At 63.2% G+C, this 23,211-nt stretch overlaps 1 protein-coding gene across 7 annotated transcripts in view; it reads right to left on the minus strand.

Moving 5' to 3' along the window:
• The window catches only part of PDE9A (phosphodiesterase 9A), a 57,720-nt gene that overhangs the window by 26,810 nt on the left and 7,699 nt on the right, over positions 1 to 23,211 (minus strand). For all 7 annotated transcript variants that reach the window (XM_036219158.1, XM_016143466.2, XM_036219162.1 and 4 more), the window contains exons 2-4: positions 15,182 to 15,252; positions 14,043 to 14,120; positions 13,091 to 13,134 (exon numbers count right to left, since the gene is read on the minus strand). In XM_036219158.1, the coding sequence (XP_036075051.1) occupies positions 13,091 to 13,134; positions 14,043 to 14,120; positions 15,182 to 15,252 (193 nt within the window). The remainder of the gene's footprint in view (positions 1 to 13,090; positions 13,135 to 14,042; positions 14,121 to 15,181; positions 15,253 to 23,211) is intronic.

The raw sequence follows: 23,211 nt of genomic DNA on the forward strand, positions 1-23,211 counted from the left end.
GAGCTCAGGGCTTATTTCAAGTGCCAAGCACACACGGTGTTCTCCTGGTCTGGTCGCAAGAGGAAGCAGCAAAGTTTGTCCCTTTGTTGCCTGGCATGCAAAACCGGGCAGGGGGCGGGTCTTACAAGGCCCAGGTCCCGGGCTGAGTGGAACCTGCCTCGTCTCCTGTTTCCCAGCTGGCCCAGGGCCGGGCACCTCACAGGAAGGTGTGGGTGCCCGCAGGCCTGTCCCTCCAGGCAAGCCCGCGCTCTCGGGGAGGCGCTCCCCTCCTGGCTCTGAGGGGTTCACGCCCTCAAGCCCTGAGGCTTAGTCCTGACGTCATGAGATCCGTGCTGACTCCATGCCTCGCCCTCCACCAAGACCGGGAGAGACCTGGCCAGGCCAGGCCGACGAACTATCCCCCTCATGCAGCTCGGCAGCGGGGCTCGAAGGCCGGACAGGTTCGCCTGCTCCGACTTCCAGGGAGAGCGTCTCCATGTCTAGGACATCGTCGCGTATGTGCGCAGAGGTGGCCGTCACGGTACTGCTTCACGTGAGGACGTTAAATAAACAATGGGGAATCGCCTTCTGCTGTTAGAAGTCAGACCCTGGAAGACGTTCGCGTCTACACGTGGGCTGGAAACGGTGACCCGGCGCGGCCCTGTTTTTGAAAACTTTGGGAAGATATGCTCCAGGATAATAAGAGCCCTCGTTTTTTGGTCGTAAGATCATACGTAAATTTTATTTTCCGATATTTGCTTCTCTATATCTTACACATTTCTACAGTGAATATGCTAATTTCATTTAAAAAATTCATCAATCTAAATAAAGGAACTTCTTGAGACCTCATCCCTTCACCTGCCCGATGAAAGTGTGGGGCAGATGGCCCGAGGCGCCCCCTGGCTTTAGCATTCCCTGACTCAATGAGAAGAAGAGAAAAAAAAAATGACATCTTGTTATATCTCTTGAAAGTGTACAAGCAGAAAGTCAGCCAAGAACCCCTGACGAAGCCATGTGCTGATCTACGGGCCCGGGCAGGGAAGACAGGAAGAAAGATGGTGGCCCTGGTGACCAGGAGCGCCAGCGAGAAGGCTTTGCGGGCCTCCTGGGTGAATCAGCAGGATTTTAGGTCACTCGTCCTGAATCTTCCATGACATCATGCGTCACACAGCCTTTGAGAGCTAATGATCTCAAAGTCTTGAGATAAATAAGGCCTTCAAACAATCGACGTTTATGGACTTCGGCACCCAGCGCCGGGACACACAGTCTTCCCAGGGCCTATGAGGCTGTGCCCTTGCCCGTAAAGAAAACCTCGACTGGTTTAGAAGAATTTAAGCCGTACAGAGAACGTTTTCTGACCGTAAGAGAATCAAACCAGTCAGTAATCAGTAACAGGAATATAGCGGCCAAATCGCCAAACACTTGGAAATTACACAGCACGCTCGTGAGTAATCCACGCGTCAAAGAGGAAGTCTCAAGAGAAGTTTAGAAAGTTTAGAAAGTTTAGAAAGTTTAGAAAGTTTAGAAGTTTAGAAAGACATTAAACTGAATGAAAATGAAAAATACAGCACGTCGGAATTTAGCCATGGGAAATAAAGCGCTGCCGAGAGGGGTATTTATAGCACTGGATGCTTATGTTAGGAGAGAGGGACAATCTCGGCTCGACGACCTAAGAGCTCGGAAAAAGACGAGCAAAACGAACCCACGACCGAGGCGGAAGGACGGGAATGACGGAGCGCAGACACGGCGGCGCCGAGCACGGAGGGACGGCGCAGACCTGCGCGAGGGACGGCCGGTTGTTGAAATAAAAATGTGAATAAACCTGTACCGGGACCGGCACAGAACATGGAGAGGACACAGGTCGCCAGCGCCGGGGGCGAACGCGGGAACGTCGCCGCGGACCTCACGGCCGGCGAGAGGACGGTGCGGAACGGGACACGTGACGCCCGGCCTCATCACATGACCCCGACGTCCGAGGGGAAAGCGGGCCGGTTCCTAGGAGAGCATGAACCGCCGTTCGAGAGGAAACAGTCGCCTGAACAAATGTCGAGGCAATCGAATTTCTAATTTAGAAAAAGAAGCTTCCAGGTGCCGACGGTCTCCCTGGAGAATCCCACCAAACGTCTAAAGAGGAATTAACACGATTCTAAATAATTTCTTCCTGAAAACGGGAGAGGAGGGACACTTCCGGATTCATTTTACTCGATACCAAAGTATTAACTCGATACCAAATCTAGAAAAAGATAACAAAAAACTACAGACCAATAACCCTCGTGAACACAGATGCGAAGTCCTTAACAAAAGATCGGCAAATAGAATCCAGCATTACACATAAGAAAATTATACATCGAGGTCAAGGGGGGTTACTAGGCTCATTCGATATTCGAAGATCAATCAATGTGATCTACGATATTAACAGGCCACAGGAAAAAAATAATATGAATTATCGATTAATTCATAAAAGGCACTTGAAAAAATTCAATACCAGCTCGTGACCAAACTCTCAGCATAGGAACAGAGGGGAACGTCTTCGTGTTGATTAAGAACACCCGGAAGAAACCTACAGGTAACGTCGCACCTCATGGGGAAGGACCAAAGGCTTCCCGCGGAGCCCGTGACGGAGGGAGGGTCCGCGCTCGCCGCCCGCGTTCGGCATGGAGCCGGAAGCTCTGGCCGGTGCGGCAAGGCAGGGAAGGGACGTGAAAGGCACGCGGATCGACAAGAAGCGATGGATGGACAGGAAGCGATACGGCTGTGTCTGTCTGCCGACGACGGAATTGTCTGCACAGAGAATTCCAAGGGAGCTGCAAACACCCCTCTTAGACTAGTAAGTGAGCTCGTCAAGGTCACAGGTACAAGATAAACATACGCAATGGACTGTATTTACATACACTAGCAATAACCATGGAGACGCTGAAATTAAAATCACATACCGTTTACGAACACCTAGAAGAACTTAGTGGTAAATGTAAGAAAGCACGTGCACACGCCGTACGCGGAAAACCACAAAACACCGACGAAAGCGATCCAAGAAGGTTTAAGTCAACGGTGAGGCGAGGCCTACCAAGTTTACGGTTTGGAGAACTCACCACTGTAAAGGTATCACTTCTCCCCCAATCGATATACAGGTTTAGCACAATTCCTACTGAAACTCCAGACAAGATTTTCTAATATTTATATGAAAATGCAAAGAATCTAGGTGAAACAATTTTGAAAAAGAAGACAAGCCGGGAGGAATCGGCCACTCTGACCTCGGGACGAATGATGCTGCCAGACACGGCGATCCGCACCACAGAGCAGAGGCCCCCGAGGCGCCCCGCGCGAGCATGGCCGGGCGCGAGAGCACGCACGCGGGAGCGTCTTTCCACGAGCGGAGCTGCCGCAGGCGACCACTCGCCGGCAGAAAGGTGAGCGTCCACCTAACTAACCCCCACCGCTGACGTAAAAACCCATGCGAAATGCACCACGGATGAAAATGTGAAACTATGGCATTTTTAGAAAAACACAGGAGAAAATCTCCGGGGCCTCGGACGAGGCAGGGAATTCTCGGGTTCGTCACTGAGAAACACAACCCCTAAAAGGAAGATTGATAAACGTCACGAAAATCAAAACCTTTGCTCCGAGGAAGGTCACGTTAAAGGGTAAAAAGCCAACTCCCGTTTTGGAGGACTTGTTTGCAGACCACGCATCTGACAAAGACTCGATCCAGAACGTGACGATGGCCGCCAACGCTCGACCACACGGAACGACACGCCCCACTGCGGAAACAGCGAGCCACGCTGCAGGCGCTCTGCTGCGGGGGAGGGACGGACAGACGGGGAAGAGGGAGGGACGCACGGGGAAAGACGCCGAGCGCCGTGGGCCGGAACCCCAAGACGGCGACGCCCCGCGTGCCGGGGGAGAGGCAGAGTCTGGGCCACGCGGCGGGGCGGCCAGGCCGGGAGACGGTTGGCGGCCTCTTCACAGTTGTTATTACTGACCGGACCCCAGATCTGTTTGGATTTTGCACTAACGTCCTTCTGCTCCAGGCCGGGCCGGCGGCTTCGGTAACTCCTGTCACGACTGAACTCCGGGGCAGAGCGGAGAAGCCTGTCGTTCACGCAGCGCCCTGTGCGCGACGGTGACGGCGTCGGTGACGGTGACGGCGTCGGCGTCCGCAACAGCCCCAGACTGGCGGCGACCGCGCCGCGTCGGCATCCGGGCCGAGCCGTCTCACCGTCCTCTTCAAAGCCGTCACCACCGTGGGGAAACCGCTCAGGCCACGTGGGCTCGCTCCCCAGTTTCCCTGTAACTGAGCGCGAGTCTACAACTCCTTTAACACGGGAAGCTCCACAAAACGTTTTATGGACCGAGCGGAAGGCATGGCCGAGGCAGAGCCCCCCGCGGACTTCGGGGCGGGGCCCCCGAGCGCTGCGGCTTCCGGCCCAGGCGCGAGGAGCTTCTGCCGCCCCGCCTCCCGCCTCTGCCTCCTGCCACCTGTCTGCCCGGGCCGCGGGGCGGACCCTGCAACAGCCACACTGCAGCCCCGCGTCCTCAGGGAGGGCCCAGGCGCACGGCCCTGCTCCTGGCGAGGACGACCGGGGTGGGGCGCAGGACCCCAACGTCCTGCGACGGCCTCTCCAGGTCATGCCCAGTCCACGTTCTTCTGCAAGAGGAAGGCAGCAGACGGCAGGTGCACGGAGGCCAGCGCCCTCGCAGCTACACCTGGGCCACAGGAGGGGGCCCTGCCCCCTCGCCAGTAGCTCCCCGGGGTGGGGGGTGCCCCGCTTCCGCCCCGGGGTCCCCGGAGGTAGCACCCTGGGCTTCCACGTGCGTGCGGTGCTCGGGGCAGGGCGGCCGGTGACGCTTCCTGTCAGCTCTCGCTGTTGCGGTACTACGTCCCTCAGGGTCCCCGACGGCCCCCTCTGGCCTCCAGCACGCCCCCACCTGTGCGTTTCTGAGTGCTGGGGTGACAGGCTGAGTCTGGGGGCACCACCTCCAGCGGGAGGAGTGACAGCATCCTGCCTGCGCTGTCTCATGCCCTCAGCACCCCGGAACCCTCAGAGAGCCTCAAAGCCCCGGGTGTGGGGGCAGCGAGCAGTCTGCCATCGCGAATACTGGTCCTCCCCATCCTGTCGGCCAAACACGACCCACGGGAAAATGCGGCTGTGGGAGGCGGGACCGCCCCCGGCCCCGAGGCTGAGGGCTGCATTACGTGGTCCAGATGAAAGCACTTCCAAACAATTTTGTTTGGAGAATTTCTTGATCGCGTTAAGGGCAACCAGCAACGGCCAGGGGCGGTGAAGATTCGGGGTCAGGCATGACCAGGCCTAGGGGTCCCTCTGGGCCTGGACGTTTATTAGAAAACGGGGAGAAGGGAAGCAAGATTCTGAGGGACGGGCGTCAGCACGAGCCACCGCGGATCCACAGACGGAGGCCGAAGGATGGCCAGCCGGAGCCCACGCTCTCGAGGACGCTGCTTCACGGGCACGCTTTCCAGAAGCGTCCCCGAGCCCGGGCCTGCAGTGGGCTGCCAGGGCGCTGCTCCAAGCCCACCATGGGGGCTCAGCTAACGACAGCGGTTTCGGGGGCTCAGCATAGCCCCTTGGAGTCCGGGCTGCTGTCTCCCTGCTTCCACCTGGACTGGCCTCGGTGACCTGGTCCAGGTGCTGTCGGGCTGGCCTCTCGGGCGACAGGCTCCGACGGGTGAGTGGGACGAGTGGACGTCTCACGTCTGATTCAGCTGCAGGGCGACCGCAGAGGCTGCTGAGGCTGGGTCTGGTTTTAGGGTGCTGACAGCTGTCTGCACATAAGCGGCTTCCGGACCTGGCCCTGGAGCAGAACCACTGGCCGGGGCGGCCTCGCCTCCGGACATGACTGTGGACTTGCCCCTGGGCAGGCTGAGCTCATGGGGTCGTGGGGTGCAGGGCGTACCCCGCCCCCACTGTGTTCTCCCGCTGCTCTCTCTCCAACGAGCCCTGATGCCCAGAGAACGAGGCCCGACTCCGCCCCCGGCTCCTGGGGACAGTTCGAGGAACCGGCCTCGGCCGCGCCCACCCCTCCCAGGAATTGTTCGCTGGTTGTGGAGAACCCCATTTCTCCCCTGCACGGGGCGACACAAGCATCTGGTGTCACCGGCGCCCAGGACAGCGGGGCCGGTGTCCCCTGCTCTGAAACGGCCCGACGTGAGTGTGCGCTTGGCTCACCGCTGCGGCCTCTCTGCGCCTCGCGCCAGACAGAGCTGCAAGGACTCGGTCCTCTGGGCCCCGCGGCCCGGGCTGCCGGCCTGTCTCCCCCGAGGCCAGTGGCCGGAGACTGAGTCTAGTGATGTGCTGGCCCCCAGCCCGGGCACCGAGGGACGGCGGCGCAGGTGGCCGCGCCGGCGTCTGGACCCCCAGCTCTCGACTCCCCAGCGGTGCCGCAGGCAGGCGCGAGGCGCCTTGGGGCTCCCCAGCGGTCCCCATCTCTTGATGTGTGTGCGGCTGTGGCCCAAGACCATTGCTGTGTGTCCGCGCCGTTGACACGATGCGACAAGCCGTGTTTCCCGTCATCGGCCTCGCCGAGGTGACAGGGTTGGACGCCGAACATCCCACCAGAAACACGACCGACACACACCTTCCTAGAGCAGGAAAGCCCCTGCCACCCGGGGGGGGCCGAACTGTACATGGGGGAATCACCCGCAGTGCGTGGCCCCAAAGAGGCGCACGCCCCTGCAGACTGGGGGTGCGTTCTTGTCCGTTCTTGTCCGGGGCTCTGCCTGGGAAGGGCGGGAGGGGGACGCCCCGTCCGACTCCCCCTCCACACCTTGGGGCGTCGCCACCTCTAGTCCGGGGAAGGCAGAGGGGCGCACTCACCTGTCCCCCTGTTCCTTCCCGGGCCCCTCCGGCTGGTCGAGGCCATCCTAGCCCAGGGCAGTCATAGGCAGTTCGCTGTTTATGAACGTCATAAACCAGGTGTGCAGAATGAGGAGGTTCCTTATAACCCGGGGCACGATAAGGCTCCGCGCTGCACCGTGACCTCTTAAAGGCACAGCGTCCCTTCCCCTGTCGGCCCTACTGAGAAGTTGTTCATGTTCACCGGTGGCCGAAGGCACGAGGACGGATGCCGCTGACGACTCGCGGCGTGGCTTTGACGAGGTGCTGCTAGGCCCCTCAGAGGCAGCCGAGTGCCATTATGGTGGCGGATACTTGCCACAGTGTATCTACTCCTAGTGACATTACGGTGGTGGATACTTGCCACAGTGTATCTACTCCTAGTGACATTACGGTGGTGGATACTTGCCACAGTGTATCTACTCCTAGTGACATTACGGTGGGGGATACTTGCCACAGTGTATCTACTCCTAGTGACATTACGGTGGTGGATACTTGCCACAGTGTATCTACTCCTAGTGACATTACGGAGGTGGATACTTGCCACCGTGTATCTACCAAAACCCACAGAACATCCTACGGCCGTTTCAGTAGATGCAGAACAAACTTGTGACAAAACCCAACGCCTGTGTATGATGCACACTGTGAGGAAACTGGGAACAAACGCAAACTCCTGAAGCCATCTCCGTCTACGCAGAAAAATCACCCGATACCATTTAACAAAGAATTTTGTCCAAGGACATCAGACCAAAGACATTTTCCAAACTGGGAGGTCGTTCTCAACGTGACGGGGGCAGCTGCGGAGACGTGGTGGCCTGCGTGACAGACACTCCCTAGTGGCGGCGCCCCCCTGAATGACGCGAGGCCCCCGCCCCGTTCACACCATCGAGACAGGTAAAACAGTAAAAACCCCCAAGGACTGGGATGCGGGAAGTAAAACTGCCTTTCCCACCAGAAGACGTGACTGTCTCGATGGAAAATTCTAGCAATCTATAGAACGAGTACCGGAACTGAACATCTGAACATCAGAAGGGTCCATGTCACCATCCAAAAATCTGCTGTATTTTTTTATCAACTAGCAGCAAAGAAAGGGAAAGTTAAATGAAGACCCCGTTTACGGTAACACCAGAACACAGAAAATATAGCACAAGGCATGTAGGGCCTTCATCAGGAGGCCGTGGAGCTTGCCGAGGGGGTGTGTGCTCTGTTCGTGGTTGGGGAGACACCACACCGTGAAGATGTCGTGGTCCCCAAATTAAGTTAAGGTAACACATTGTGTGCCGTCCCGATCGATGTCGCTTTAGAACTGAGAATCGACGTGTCACTTTAAAGACATCGACGAACTGGCTCTTTGCTCTAAAATTTGCAGGGTAAAGGGCCCGGGGCGCAGACGTGGCCGGCTACGCGACTTCAAGCTGCAGCGACCGAGCCGTGTGGCCGCCTTGGTATCAGGGAGACCAGCAGATCGGCGAGACGGGACAGCGCGTCCACAAGGAGGCCTGCCCACAGAGAGACGAGTAATTCCCAACGGAGGTGCCGGCGTGACTCGGTGAGAGAGGCAGGCTGATTTTCCGAGAGGCGCTGTCACAGCTTGATCCGTGAGTGCGGAAAAAGAGGTCCTATCCCACCTCACGCCTCACGCAGAGGGAATTTGGAAAGGACCAGAGATGAAAATATGGCAGCTATGACCCTAAATCCCCTAAACCTTTATCTTCCTGACCTTAGAAAAAGGGCTCTTGGAGAAAACACAGAAAATACACAACATAAAAGAAAAACTTGTCAAGCTGGACCTCATCCAATCAAAAACTTCTGCTCATCGAATGTCCAAATCAAGAAAATGAAAAAAGGGAGTCACGCTCTGGGAAACACGATATTTGCCAAACGCCTCTGAACAATGAATTACATGCAGAACATATAGTTTCCTACAAACCAGTGATAAATAACGCAAGCCGGCTTAAACGAGGAGTGAAATGCTCGGAACAGAGTCCTTCCGAAGCGAGATATTCGAGCAGCCAAGAAGCACGTTAAAACACGCCCATCAATCACTGTAGCTCAGGAGAGGCTCAGTAAAGCCGGGCCGGGCCGGCTCCACGCCTGCCAGCTCGTCTCCCGTTTAACCCGCTCGTCTCCCGTGCAAAGCGCGGAGCCGCCTGCCGCCGGGCTGGCGGCGAGCTGGCCACTCGCACACGGCCAGAGGGAGCGTGGGACGGGACGGCCACCAGGGACGACGGTGTGGCAGACATCCGCTCGTCGTGGGAACCGGCGGCACCCCCCGGGGGAGCCGCCCGACGCCACCAAGGGGTGACGCTCGCAGCGGCTTCGCCCCGACTGGGCGTCGCCCCACATCCGCCGGCGAGCGAGCCAAGGACGCGTGGACGCCACAGTGGACAGACGCCACGCGCGGGTCTCACACGAGGCGCCCAGCCCAACGGATCGGCACGGCGCTTTCTCCAGGGGTGTGCGGCCCGGCCTGACGAGGGGCACAGGGGGCTCTTCTGGGGGCACGGAGGCGCCGCGCCTCAGCGGGGCTGGTGGCCACACGCACATGCCCATCACCAGAGCCCATGACCGGCACGCTTCACGCCTGTGCCCCCTGCTGCAGTTGGACGGGGCGTGTGCGGCCGCCCGGCCCCCCAAGCCCGGCCGTGTAGTCTGCTGCCTCGAGGTGCCTGTGGCCTTCGCTCCACCAGGCTCTGAAGCCGCGGCACGGATTCCCCTTTGCTGTCGGCCACGGCCGCCTCTGACGGTCGCGGGCTGAGGGCTGCGGTCCGTCTGCGGGCCGCCGCGCCCCGGTGGGAGCGTGGACATGCAAGCCCACGGAGCCGCAGAGGCTGGACAGAGCGAGGCCCTGGGCGTCGCGGGCGGGTGGCTCCTTTTCAGTCTATACACCGTGTCCTTTTTCTTTTAAAAATAATGCCAGTCACAGTGACTAAGGCTGTCATTAGAAAGCTGTTTGCAATAAGATTGCACTAAAATTAGAAAATGTTATTAAGAAGCACTAGCGTTTCTCATAAACGAGATGCTTGTCCGCAAACGCCAAGCGTCAGCTCGGCTCGCACGTGGACGCGGCCAGCACTGCCCTTGGTTTTAGCCCTGAGGCCGCATTCCTAGTCTAGTAAAATCCAGCAATTCCAGGGAGCCTAGGAGCCACTTGAAAATGCCTTCGAGGTCATTTTAAGTGATAGCCACCACTTCCTGACATTTATTGAGTGAGCGCTCACCAAGGGGCGGGCGCCGCGCTAAGCATGATCACGAATCACTTCATTTCCTCGGCATGTGTTCTGATTTCTGTTCTGTGGGACCCTTCCTGGGCCGTTTCGCCCACTGACTCGAGGGGAGCGGGTGGCCCTTGGTCCTTATCGTCCCATCCCCCCGTCCGCGGCTCTCAGGTCCAGTCCCGCAAAAGCGGACCCGGGGACAAGGAGCTGGGGGCTGGCAGGGCGTTCGGAGGGCGAGGGGCCGCTGTGGGGGCCGCTGCAGCTCGAGGCCCCAGGGTCCCTCGGAGCAGCTGTGTGAGTGACACCGGAGAAGTGTGCCATCGCGGGCACGGACGCCAGCCTTCCCCGTCAGCCCCCCTCTCGCCAGGAGGCCGGTCCCGGGGCGGGGGCCCTCCGCCCTCCGGTGTGCCCGCGCAGAGGAAGTCCGCGGCCGGGGTCGGGGCTCGGCGGTGTGGCATGCCGCCGCACTGCTGTGGCTCCCGGGATCCCAGGTGCGGGCGGCACTGCCCAGGTCCCTGGCTCCGCCAACTCCTGGGCGCCCCGCGAGGACGTGAACCCCCAGCCCTTCACCCCAAGTCCCGTGGGAGGCGGGGCTCAGTCCCCAACGTGGCCACTTCTACTCACTCACCCTGGCTCTAGCTTTTGTCACCTGCCTCCCCGTAAGGAGCCCAGCCCACCTCCCACTGGTCCCAGCTGGTCTCGGACACCCCTTTATCCTTCCTCCAGCGACAGGGCTGCAGGTACGAGCACGGACGCCCCCGCACCCCTTGCCCGGAGCTCACCCTGCTGCACCCGCCCCCCGGGCCAGCCCCTCCGCCCTGCCTGGTGTCAGGTCACCAATGACCACCCTCCTTCCTCCGGAATTCTGCCCCTGAGTGACAGGTCTTGGGGCTCAGGCCTCCCCGCCCCTGCCGACTCCCCACCTCACGTCCCCAGCTGAGAGGCAGCTCCAGGCTCCTCTCGACTTGGCTACTCGACACTCGAGTCTGCCGGCCAAACCACGCCCCGCATGACCAGAGCAGAGCCCCTCGGTCCAGGCCCGGAGCAGAGCCGCCGGAGGCTCGTGCCCTCGTGGGATGGGGTGGGGTGAGCTCCCTTAGCAGCTCAGGCTGGAGGCTTCTTTGACTCCTCCTTGGCTCTTCCTTTGGAATGTGCCGGAACCCGACCACGCCTCACCGCCTCCACCGCCCACCCCTGCCCCCAGGAGAACCACCGCGGCGGCCTCAACGTGGACCTGCAGGATTCCAGACGACCTGCGCCCAGCATGCCCCAACCTCCTCTCCTGACGTCTGAGCTCCAGATGCCCAGGGGGAGGATGCCTGGCGGTCAAGCTGGAGTCCGGCGGAGACTCCCGAGGGACGACGCCTGGGCAGAGGGACTTGACCGCCGTCCCGGCAAAGCTCAGAAGCAGGTCTCAGAGGCCCCGGGCTGCTTGGCACAGAACTTAACTGCCGGCCGGGACGGAGCCCACGCTCTTTAACGGGAGAAACCGGACCTAGGTGACCAACGACACGACTCCATGACGAGGGGAGGAAAACGTGTCGTCGGCGGCAGAAGGCGACGGCACCGCTCGCGGGGCGTTCCGCGCGCCGCGGAGCAGAGCGTGACGTGGAGCGCAACCGCGCCAGCCCACCACGCGGGTCGTAAAACCGAGAGTGACCGCGAAGAAGTAAAACCGAGCACGGCTCACGGATCGGCAGTGGAGGGAGAGAAAATGGAATTCAGAAAGTGCGCAGTAGCCAAACGACACAGGAAGAGCGAGCGAGACGTCGAGAAAGACCGGAGGAGAGAAACGGGACGCGAGCCTCCAGGCGGCGCACTGGAACGCGGCCGCCACGGCAGTTACGTTTAACGTCCACGGCTTAGAAGCGCCGATTAAAGGGATGAAGTCGCCACGACCGCGGCCTGCGAGGAATCCGCTCCAAACGCGAAGACGCAGCCACGCTGGCAGCAGGGGCCGGGAGGGGCTCCACGCGGCAGTGCCGGGCGGCCGGGCGGCGGGAAGGGGGTCACGGAGGAGGAGGCGCGGCCGCCGTGGTGTGGGGGCCCCCGCCCCACGACACACGAAGCCGGGGCCGAGAGGGCCAAGAAGAGCAGCGAATGCGGCCACGGCCCCGCCAGCCGTTTCGATGCCCGTCCGCCGGGGATCTGCAGGGCGAGCGCACAGAGTCTGGGAGAGGGTACGAGGGGCTCGAACGAACTCCGCTGCCGACCGGCCCGGCCTCACGGCTACAGCATGGTCCCCCCAGTGACGGCGGGGTACGCCGTGCACGCTCTCCACGAGCCACACCCCGGGCTGGCCCGGGGAAGGACGGCAGACAGGGGCAGGCCTGTCAGACAGGGCCAGGCCAGGGGACAGCCCAGAGGCCTCCAGCAGGTCACGGACACACCGGCCGGGGTCCGGCCGCAGCGCGGGGCACGACCCGCCCGCGGGAGGCACGGCCGTGTGACGCGCATCCAGCACGGCGGGGCGAAGCCGTTCCACAGAGCGGGAGCGACCGCGGACCGCGCGGGCCCCATCACCCGATGCTTGTGGAGAGTCGAGTCTCACCTGCGGTGTCCGAAACCAGGAGTCGAGCAAGGGGCTCAAGGGGAAGGGGCACCAGGCGCCATAAAGGTCGCCGTCCTGGCTCCGGGGACAGTGACAGGGGCACGTGGATCTTCCGGAGCTCGTCAAAGGACATCCCCCCGGCAGCATTTCACTAGCGTACGTCACACGTGAGGAAGAGGTAAAAGGGCCGGAGGAACCGGGGTTCCACCGAAACGGCACCGAGCCTGCCGCGTCCTCGGGGGTGACGAATGGCCTGCCTCCGCGGCTCACAGCCGCCGGGCCTGGGAGGAGTGGGCTGCCGGCCAGGGTCTGCTACGTCCTCCGGGAGAGGGAGGGGTCCCCGAGAGGCCAAATCCTGGGCCGTAAAGTAAGTAGCACGTGGCTTTAGATCCTGCAAGAGGCTAACGAGGCTGAACGAACTCACAGCCAATCCCCCGGGGAGCCTGGAGCTTTCTCTTCCTCTAATTTTTAAAGTGACAGCGAAGGCTTACCGGAGAGCCGCTTGGTGGCCACGGGTCTCACTTTGTAGGGGGTGCTGCGAGAGAGAGAAGACAGGGCCGCTGAGCCACTCGGACGAAGGCGGGGGGCGCACGCGGCCGACTCAGAAATCGGGGTGCGGCTTCCTCCGCGGCGCCGGTCTTCCTGGCTCGGGAGAACTCTAAATGCGTTAGCGAGGTCGTGTGAACGATGAGCTTCCGTTTCACGGTCACGTTTGGTCCACACAACAGGTTGCGTCGCCGGGGCCGCGGCTGCCCAGGCGTACGGTCCATGTGGGCCAGCGAGGACTGCGGGGCTGCCCCGGCCCGCCGCGGCGCCTGGCCGGAGTGGGCGGGCCCGCTCGCCGTCCCTTGGCTCGACCGCCGGCCGGCTGCACCTGCCAAGCGCGTGGTGCCAACGACTCGGGCGGGAACGCACCGGCATCTTGGTGATGCCGCCCGCAGGAACCGTGTGAGCCGGGGCAGACGCGGTGGGTCCCGGAGGCCGGCCCGCCTGGCGGGGCGCGGGGTGAGCGACACGTCCCCTGCGACAAGGCACCTTGTCTGCGGCGGCCGCGTCAGGCCAACTGGTCGCTCAGTGACTTGTCTTCGCAAGGGAGCGCCGCTGGAATCTCCAGGGAGCCGATCACACGGCTCCTGGCGGGGCTCGTGACCAGGGCCGGGGGTGGCGCTCGGCAGCTCCCGGGGGACGCACGGGGCGACAGTGGCTGCAGGTCCCCGGGGACCGCGCCTGCTCCGCCGGTACCGGACCAGCACCCCGCATCGAAGCCTCGCTGCCTCGGGCCTGGGGCCGGGGGGTTCCGCACCCTGTCTCCCCCACCCCCGTCTTTGGTTTAAACGCAGATGTTCCTACAGCAGGAAATTATGGAGACAACCACAGAGCCCCTCACGTGGGCGTGGGGGTGTCAGAGACGGCACCAGGCAGGCACGGCCCCCCGCTGCTTACCGTTCGGAGTTCGCGGGCATGGTGGGGTCGATGGAGACCATGGCATCATCCGTGGTCAGCAGGGAGATGGTGGTGTTCCTGCAAGACACGCGGGTCAGGGCCGCACCCCTGAACGGGCCTCGAGCGAGGGAGGGGCCAGGGCCGGGGCCAACCGGCCCAGGCCCCCCGGCGCCTCCTCCAGCCACGGGCTCCGTCCACCGATCGAGTGGAGAGGCCGTGTGGCCCCAAGTCGTTTAAAATGGGAATTGGAAAGTCTGATTTATTGAGCCGGGAGATGCAATGACACTGGGGTAAGAGAGAAGTGACTGTTCGCGGCGGGCAGGGACAGGTCCCCACTGCGCTTCCCTTGGCGCCCCCCAAGGCGGGCGGGCCGAGGCTCCCCCGGCTTCCGCCGGCCCCACGAGCTGGTCGCTGCGGCCACTTCACGTACGGTCTCGGGTCTTTCTGTGACGGTGACGTCACGGACACTCTCCTGTTCTTGGCGCGGTGCTGGATGAACGGTGCCCTCCCTGTGGGCTGTTTTGCTGCTACAAACTGCCATTTGCCGTAACGTCGAGCATGTACTGTCATCTCCTGAACCCCCTTTCCTCGCCTGTCTGTGGGAGCCCACTGTCCTGGCTGCTCACCGTCCTTGGAAGGCGGCTGCCACGGAGAAGCTACTCTGGGTCACTCTACGGTCAGAACGCGAGGCTATGACCAGCTGCTGATTTGGGAGAGCAGCTCCTAGGGCGGACGACCGGTCTTTTCAACTCATCTCTGAAGTCGGTCCCCAAACGTCCACCTGCAGCAACCCCCCGCCCCACCCTGAGCTAGAACAGACACCTGCTGGACGTTGGGAGGCGGGGACCAAGGCCGAACACGGCCGCCTTCTGCCCTTTCTCCAAAAGCAGATGCACAAATGAAAGGAAGAAAAAGACTCCCAAGACGGTCGTTTTGGTCAGTCTGCTCGGTGGCTTCCTCTCCTGTGGGCGGGCGGCAGGCAGCCTGACACGGACCGAAGGGCTCCCATGGCCAGGTGAGCCCACTGGCCTGCCCTCCGCTCCCCGTCCTCGGCGACCCTTCCCGTCGGGGGGACCCGACAGGCGGGCCCCGGGGCGGACGTGGGCCACTCGCCGCAGCGGCGGGCGCGGGACACTCACCGCGGCAGGCCGGTGGCGATGCAGAACAGGTCCATGATGTCGCTGGAGCTGCAGTACTTGCTGAAGACCACCTGCAAGACACGGGCGGCGGCCGTCAGGGCCAGCGGTGGGCACGGCTTCCGGGGCCGCCCGGCCTGGGGCTTCCTCTCGGCCCCGACCTGCAGGCTTATTTGAAGAACATGGCCGAGATGGGCCGCGACCGGCCCCGCCCTCCCGTTCGCGAGGGGCCTTGGGGAAAATCGGGCGCCTCCTGCACACACGCCCTGCAGGCGGCCTTGCTGCTGCACGTCTGTCCTCGGTGGCGTCTGACGAACCAATGGATGCCCTTGGCTTAATGCCGCCACACGTCAGCGAGGCCCCGATGACTTCACGGGGGCCGTCGTGCGAGGAAAAACGCTTTTAAAGGGAATTAGCTTTGAAAGAGTTGACTGTCAGGGTTTGGGGGCCGAGGCCGTGTGACCAATCCAGGGGAGGGTCACGGTCTCCACGGGGAAGGGAATCATGGGTGAGGTGCACGGCGCCTGGCGTCCGCCCGGCCAGCGGGGGGGTGGGGGGGGCACGTCGGGATCGGCGCCTGGTGCCCGGCGGTCCCACCCTCCCTGGACAGCGCGTGGGGCCCCACCCAAGGGCCCCGTTTGCGACTCAGATGCTTTTCCTTCGCACCACCTTCTGCCTCCTCTGCTCGCCGGCAGGAGCCGGGTAGGGCGGGGGGAGGGGGCCAGTGGGGAGGGGAGGCCGAGCAGGGACGGAGGGGGCCGGTGGGGAGGCCGCATGTCGGTGCCCACCCCCTGCACCCCGCCCCCCGTTTTCCGGCCACGGTGGGTTTGCGTCCCCCTGTGCTGGCTACAGGTGAACTCAGCACGCAGACGGTCCCCACAAACGTGTGTTCTGTGACTGATGCCCCTTCCCGCGAGCCGCCGGCCTGGCGGTGGAGACAAGGTCATCATCGGTGACGGGGCCATCGGCAGCTGCGTCCCCCGGCGCCCGCTGTCCGGGTCCGGCCGGGGCCCTTGCTGCAGCCTTAGTCCTGCCTCTGGCTCGCCCCGGGGCCCAGCTCTGTTTCTGGACCCCAGACTTGGTGTGCCACAGGAGGGGGCCGCCTCCCCGCCTGGGCACACAAACCAGCCAGCTGGGGGGCCCTGCATGGACTGCCCCGCACCGCCTCGTCCTGCGGTCCAGAGTCATCGCTCCGGGAGAGTATTTTTGACAACAGGCCGGAGGCCGGGAGGCCGTCTGGGGTGAGGACCCCACAGGGTGCACCTGCTGGCGAACCACGCAGCGACCCTAGCGAATGCCTTTCGGCATTCCGCGTGCCAGGGCATGCGTCTGCGACCTCTCCTCCGAATTGGAGGTGACATCCGACCGGGCCCCTCGGTCGCTGACGAGTTGGGTAACGTCTCTGGCGCATGGTCATTTCACATTCGTGCGAGAGTCGTGCTTTTTTGCCTTGCTTGTTCGGTTCGTGAGCCTTCGGCGGGGCCCAGGCGTGTGCCAGGCGGGGCGTGCGGCGGCGTCTTTGCCGGCCTCGGCACGCGCCGGGGCTGGAGCGGCTGTGGGAAACCAGCAGGCACGCTGGTTGGCCTGGGGAGACCGCCCCCCCACCCCGCCCCAGTCCTGCCCCAGGCAGCCTGGTCAGAGGGCACGAGGCGTTCGGTGCACCTGCTGACTCATTTTGCAAACCCTTCAGCCTTCATCGGGAAATATAGAGCACCCAAGGGCGGGAGGTAAGGACGTTGTGCTGGCCTCCAGCCGGAGGCCACGGATCACTCCAGGCTCTTTTGTCATTTGATTGACAGCCGCAATATTAAAACAAGACGAGAGAAACTGATGAAAATTCAGGGTCTTCCGTCCCCCGGATATTGCCTGCGGAGGGCGGAGGGCGGAGGGCACTTCGGCGTCGGGCGCCTCCCGCCACGGGACGGCCGACCCTCCCCGCGCGCGAGCCGGGTCGAGCCCCGAGCTGAGGGTCCTCGGCACACGGAGCCGTGTGAGGCTCCCACGGGCGCGGCCGGCGCTGCCCGCTGCGCAGCCCCGAGTGCCGGTCTCCGCGCATCCTCGGATGTCTGCGCTCCAACCGGCCGCCTCTGGCGAGGGCGCTGGCTCCCTTTCAACATCACAGAAAACGTCTGAGCCTCTTTTCAAAACCATTAAAAACTGTGTCGAGTCAGTCGCGCTTTTGGGGTCGGCCGCTGTGAGACACGCTGTCACCGCTCATGCCCACTGTGCGACGCCCTACTCAGCGCCTCGGTGACAGTTCTCCTCGCGCTCCTTCGAAGTTGGGGCGACGACTCTGGAGCAGCATTTTCCACCTTATGATTCTTCCGCAGTCTTTCCCCCCAGGTGATTCGTGGCCAGAGCTGCAGGTGACGGCCAGGCGCACAGAGGCCCTGAGGCGGGAGCAGGGACGACCCCTCCGCTTCCAGCAGGGGGCCCTCCCCAGGAGGGACGACTTCGATTCGTTGTCAACGTCGCGCGGACACAGAAGTCCCCAACCCAACCAGGTCGGCCTCCGGGAGACGGAAGGCGAATGATGGAATCGGCCCGGACGCGAGGGGCGGGCCCCAGACCCAGAAGCACCGGACGCCCTGGGACGGCACGTGGCGAACACGCGTCGTCCACGTACACCGCGGATCCCCGTCCTGCGCCGAGACGCGGGGAGCCTCTGGCCGGCACGCCGACCACCGCGGGCCACACGGGACATGAGCGGGGTGAGTGATGGCTGGTCCCAGAGGGCCACACGCGTCTGACCGCATTTATGTGACATTCCCGAAGTGACCAAATTACAGTGAGGGACAGCAGGTCGGCGTCAGCCGGAGTCAGGGACGGGGTGGGGGGTGCGGGCGGGGAAGGGGGTGGGGGTGGGGGGGAAGGAACAGCTCCGGTATCGTGAGCGGTGACCCGAGATGCTCCATGGGACGCAGCTGTGGGGGAGGGAACTCCTGCACTCGACGAGCGCCACAGAGCGGGAAGCCGGACGGGCGCAGGGGCCGGTGGCCGGCTCGCTGTCTCCATGACGCCAGCCCGGAAGGCCGCACTGTCGTCCTGCAGGGCGCCAGCATCGGGGGCCCCTGGGTGAAGGCGCCCAGATTGCCCTGCGGCATTTCTCATGGCCACTCGCGAGTGTGCGCCCACCCCAGGAGCTCGCCTGAAACAAGGCGCCGGCCCCACCCGGCGGGCGGGGGGAGGGAGGGGGGGATGTTCTTCCAGGCGTGGGCGGGTGTCTACGCAGCTCGGCGGCCGTGCCTTCCGACCCGGAACCCCGGTTCTGACGCCTGCTCCTCAGGACATGACGGCAAACAGGAAGAGTATCCACCAGGCATCGGGCCGCGCCCGGCCTTCCACGAGTCGGCGGGCGCTGGCCGTGCGCCCGGAGCCCTGCCCTGCGCTGCCACATGCGGAGACGTGCGGCGAGGGGCACCCCTCGGGTCACTTACAGCGTGCGTTCCGCTGAACGGCTTGTAAATGACGGCGTTTTGGTAGGTCTCCGGGGCGGAGCGTTACATGAGCGTTGAAATCGCGTTTGAAGACTATTTAGTGCTCCCCGGGCGGGAGGCTGATGCCAGCTGAGCGGAGAGACCGGGATGAAGTCGCGGAAGCAGAGACGCACACGCCCAGCGGCGCTCGCTCGGCGGGCGCTGGCAGGTGCCGGGGTGCCGCCGGGCCACCCGCCGGGATCACAAACTACTTCATTCTCTTTTCCGCACTGCTCTGCATTTTCCAAACTTTCTCCGGTGACCACGCAGGGCTCCTGTCACGCACAGGAAAGCCAGCCGGACCCGGCAGCGGAGTCCGGGTTGACGGCCGCTCGCTCGGAACCACCCCCAACCCCCCCACCGCCGCACCCCGCTCACAGGCAGTTGTCATGAGAGAGAAAAGGTCGTCACCATGTTTGTTTGGAGCGAACACTCTGGCACGGAGCCAAGTGGGGGAGAAAATTAAACGACGGTTAACCAACCAGACTGTAAATGGCACGTGGCTACGAGTGGGGGGGCCTGGTGTGGGAGAGGGAGGCGCCCGGACAGAATCGGGGGGCGGGGGGGCAGAGGCGGTGTGGGGACAGAGCCGAGACGGGGCCGGGAGCCCCCTGGGCCGCTGAACGAGGACCAAGGGGCTGGCGGGGCCCTGGGGACATCGTGACACCAAGTGTCACGGAAGCGGGGGGCGCTGCTGCACTGGCGGGTGAGGGCCCCCCGGGCCCTGGGGTGCGGCCCCGCCCGGCCTCGCTCCCCCTGGTTAAGCGGCGCCTGCTGCACTGGCGAGCGAGGGTCCCACCTCCCCGTGGAATGCCCGGAGGGTCCGGTGTGGCGCATGGGGGCCTGGCACACGGTAAGTGCCAAGTTAAGAGGCAGCTGTGACGGGGGGTGGGGGGGCCTTGAAACTCTCCCCCGGGGCGGGAGGCCCGTCCGCGGCCCTTCGAAGGCCATTTCATAAGCAAGACACGTGGAGGACACACGGCCTTATTCCCGCGGGCGGGCATTTCAGTCCGGTACGGGACAAAGGGTGTCCTCACTCGAGCGCCACCACGAAGCCCGGCCGCTCTGACGAGGTCCCTGCATCGATCGTCGACCACGCCCAGCCTCATCCGAAGCGCGGTGCAAACCCGGGTCGCAGTGGCACAGACGTGCGCTCGTTACGGGGACGGCCAGGCCGGCGCCGACAGAAACGCGTCGGGCGGAAGGGCCGACCCGGCCTCCCTGCGTTCAGGGTCACGCTCGCAGCCACTAAACGAGGGGGGAGGACTTCGGAAGACGAGGCCTGTCCCCCCGCCTCCCAACGCCGAGCCGGGGTCTGCCCACCAGGTCGGGACGCGCTGGCGGACGCCCAAGTGCCCTGCCGTGTGGACGGAGCGGAGGCGGAACTTTGCACCTGCTGGTTCTGTGTGATGTCACTCACGATGCCAAGGGCGCCCCCGTGACCGCCACCGTCACCGCCACTGTCACCACCACCGCCACCAACGCCACCGCCACCACCGCCACCGCCACTGAACAAGGCCGAGCCCACGCTCTGGCCAGAACCCGAGCCAAGCGCCGTACAAGCCCGGTCCTCGTGAAGACCTCACGAGCTTGGTGACGTCATCATCCCCACCGCAGACTGGGACCCTGAGCCGCAGGGAGAGGAGAGACGGGCCTGGCCTGGGCGGTGTGGCCCAGGACGCCAACTCAGACGCGCCTGGCTCTGAGCCCAGAGGTGCGCGCCGTGCGGAAGTCGGAGTTCCAGTGGGGTCTGCATGGGGAGCGGGGGTCGGGGGGGGGCGTCTCTTGGACATCGTGCCGCTGCCACGTGCCCTGAATGGAGTGTGCCTTCTCTGTTTGCCTTGTTCTCGGGTTACTGACACTCCGGTTGCCCACTCGGAATGACTATTGATTGGGGTCGCCCTCCCACGGGAAAGCAAACCAATTCAAATTCCTTTTCCTCTGTCTCTCAGACCACGGTTCACTTTTTATGGCTTTTATAGACGAGTGAGCTTTCACACAAGCTTCTACAAGGCTTTGTCCGCCCCAAAGCAAACCAGAGCATTTCAGCCTGGCTCCCGGGCCCCACGATCCTGCCCCAGGACGGAGCCCCCAGGCCAGCCCGCGGAACAGCCAAGCTCCAATCTGCTGAAAACCCGCAACTTTTCTGTCTTTGGGGGAGTTAAAAGGTGAATTTCTACTGCCTTTTCAGCACCCGAGAACTACCAGTGTTTAATAACAAAACAAACAAGCTAAAAGAGACCAGAAGCGGAATCCCACATTTTGTCGATTTTTGGTGCTCCAGGAATGAACGCTCCAATTCCTTTCTCAGGAAGACGAACACTGTCCGCCCATCCATCGGTGCGCCCCTGCGACCGACCTGCAGTTCACCCCTCGCTGCATGGCACACGCGAATGTGGCTAACGTGGGTCACCCCGCGTGGGTCCCTGACGGTGAGGCCGCGGTGAGCGTGGGCCACCGAGGCCTGCCAGGCGCCCAGCCGCGGCTCTTTAGTTTTTGCTAAAACAAAATCTGTATTAGGCCTTATGTCCCTTTTCGACGTAGGAGGCAGTTTCCTGGTCACTGCGGGTGAAAAGAATATAAAATAAAGACAGAAACTACTGCTTCCCGCCACGAGCCGGCCCACGACACGTGCTCTCTTTAGACGAAAGCTTCGGCATGATGGAAATGTTCAGGGACGCACGGAAGCTCACGACGTGGCCCCGCGAAGCCCACCCCCCGCTCCTGCCCCCACGCCGGCCACTCCAGGGCGCCCTGCTCCGCCCGCACCCCAGGGCAGCCCCGCCCCGCGCCATCCTAAAGCTCGGTCTAGACACCGCGTGGTTTCCTCTGTCTGTATCTCTGCGTGGATTTCTAAGCCAGAAGATCTCTTTCTTGTGGTTTTACGATGACCACACTGCGATTATCACATGAAAAGTTAACCTCCCTTTCCATTTCTCAGGTTTTATATGTATGTATATCCAACATATGTTCTATAAACATATGTTCCATAAATACACATGTTTATATATAAACACGTAGATCTTTAAGGCATGTTCCAAAGACCAGAAGCCGCACGTGCTCCTCAGCAGATAAGCGGCGGGCAGCGGAAGCATACGGCGGAGAGCGACTCGCGGAGACGCAGACACGACGTGCGAGCCGGGCCTGGGCCCCGGCCGGGGAAGTGTGCGTGGTGTGCGCGCCTGTGTGTGTGCACGCGTGTGCGTGGTGTGTGCAGTATATGTGTGTGCGTGGTGTGTGCACGTGTGTGGTTTGTGAGAGGCACGTGTGTCGAACCCGAGTCAGACGAATCAGGAAACACAGCGACACTCGGTGGGGAGCAGAGAGCACCCTAAGACCCCGCCTGCAACCCGCGCCGGGCGGGCGGGCAGGCGGCGATGCCGACCACCACACGGAGACGAGGCGGGCCTGAGCCGCTGGGCCGGAGGCTGCCCTGGGGGCCGGGGAGGCCACGGGAGCAGGGGGCGCCGGGCGGCGGGGGCCGGCAGCGGGGACCCCTCGCTGTGCCCGCCCGCCCTCCAGGCCAGCGGCCCCTGGTTCAGATGCAGGGGTCGCGTGAGCCTGGACCGCAGAGCCGGGGGCGGAGCAAGGAGACGTGGAGCGAGCTGGGGCCGGACGTCCACCTACGGCCGCGAGGCCACGCGCCCTGCCACCCAGGCGCACCCGGTCTCTGCGGGTGTGATCAGATCGCGCTCTCGCGGTGAGATCATCCCGGGCCCCCCAGCGGGGCCCCAAAGGAGATCGCAGAGTCGGGTGGGGGGAGCTGACGGCACACAGGGAGGAGGAAGCCGGGTCCTCGTGCAGGTGACGGGCGTCGTTCAAGCCGCGTGAGGCACGGAGTGCGCTTTGATCGGGACCAGACTTCGGGAGGGGCCGCTGGGGCTGGGGGGCAGGTCCTGGCTGGTGTGGGCTGGGTGGGGGCAGGGCGGGGGTGGGGGGCTCGCGAGGAGCTGCCGTCCCGGGCGAGGACGTCCGGCAGGACACAGCCGCCCACACTGCCCGGTCGCGGCCTGCGGCTCCGGCCCGGGCCGGGCAGGACTCTGCGCCGTTCCCGCGGCGGCCGCGGTGCGGCCTCTGCCCAGAGCCCGTTCATCAGGGCGGATCCGCCCCCCACTGCCGCCGTCCTTCGAGGTGGCTGCGTTTTGTTTCCTCCGCTGCTGGTGTCTGAGGCCGGTCTCCACTGTCATAAATCACGGGTCACGGGGACGAGGAGGCGAAGGCGAGGCGGTGGCTGTGAGGACGGTGCTGAGCCGAGCTCGCCCGGGGGCGTCAGGGCGGCTCCGGGGGCGTCTCTCGGGCTGACACCCCCGTTGCTCCCTGAGCTCAGACTCAGAGAACGGGCAGCCGTGGAGGCAGGACACGTGTGTCCCCACCCGGCCCGACCCAGCTCTGCCTCAGTAGAACCCCAGCATGGCCCACGCCGGCCGCCCCTGGCTCAGGGCCCCTCGGCACCCTGGGGTGGGGGAGCGTGCAGCAGGTGCCGGGGGCACCCACGGGGCCTCTCCCGACACGTGGCCTGGCTTGGTGCGGTGTCTGGCCAGGGCGAGAGACTCCAAG

Source organism: Rousettus aegyptiacus, unplaced genomic scaffold, assembly GCF_014176215.1.
Source record: "Rousettus aegyptiacus isolate mRouAeg1 unplaced genomic scaffold, mRouAeg1.p scaffold_m13_p_4, whole genome shotgun sequence".
NCBI lineage: Eukaryota > Metazoa > Chordata > Mammalia > Chiroptera > Pteropodidae > Rousettus > Rousettus aegyptiacus.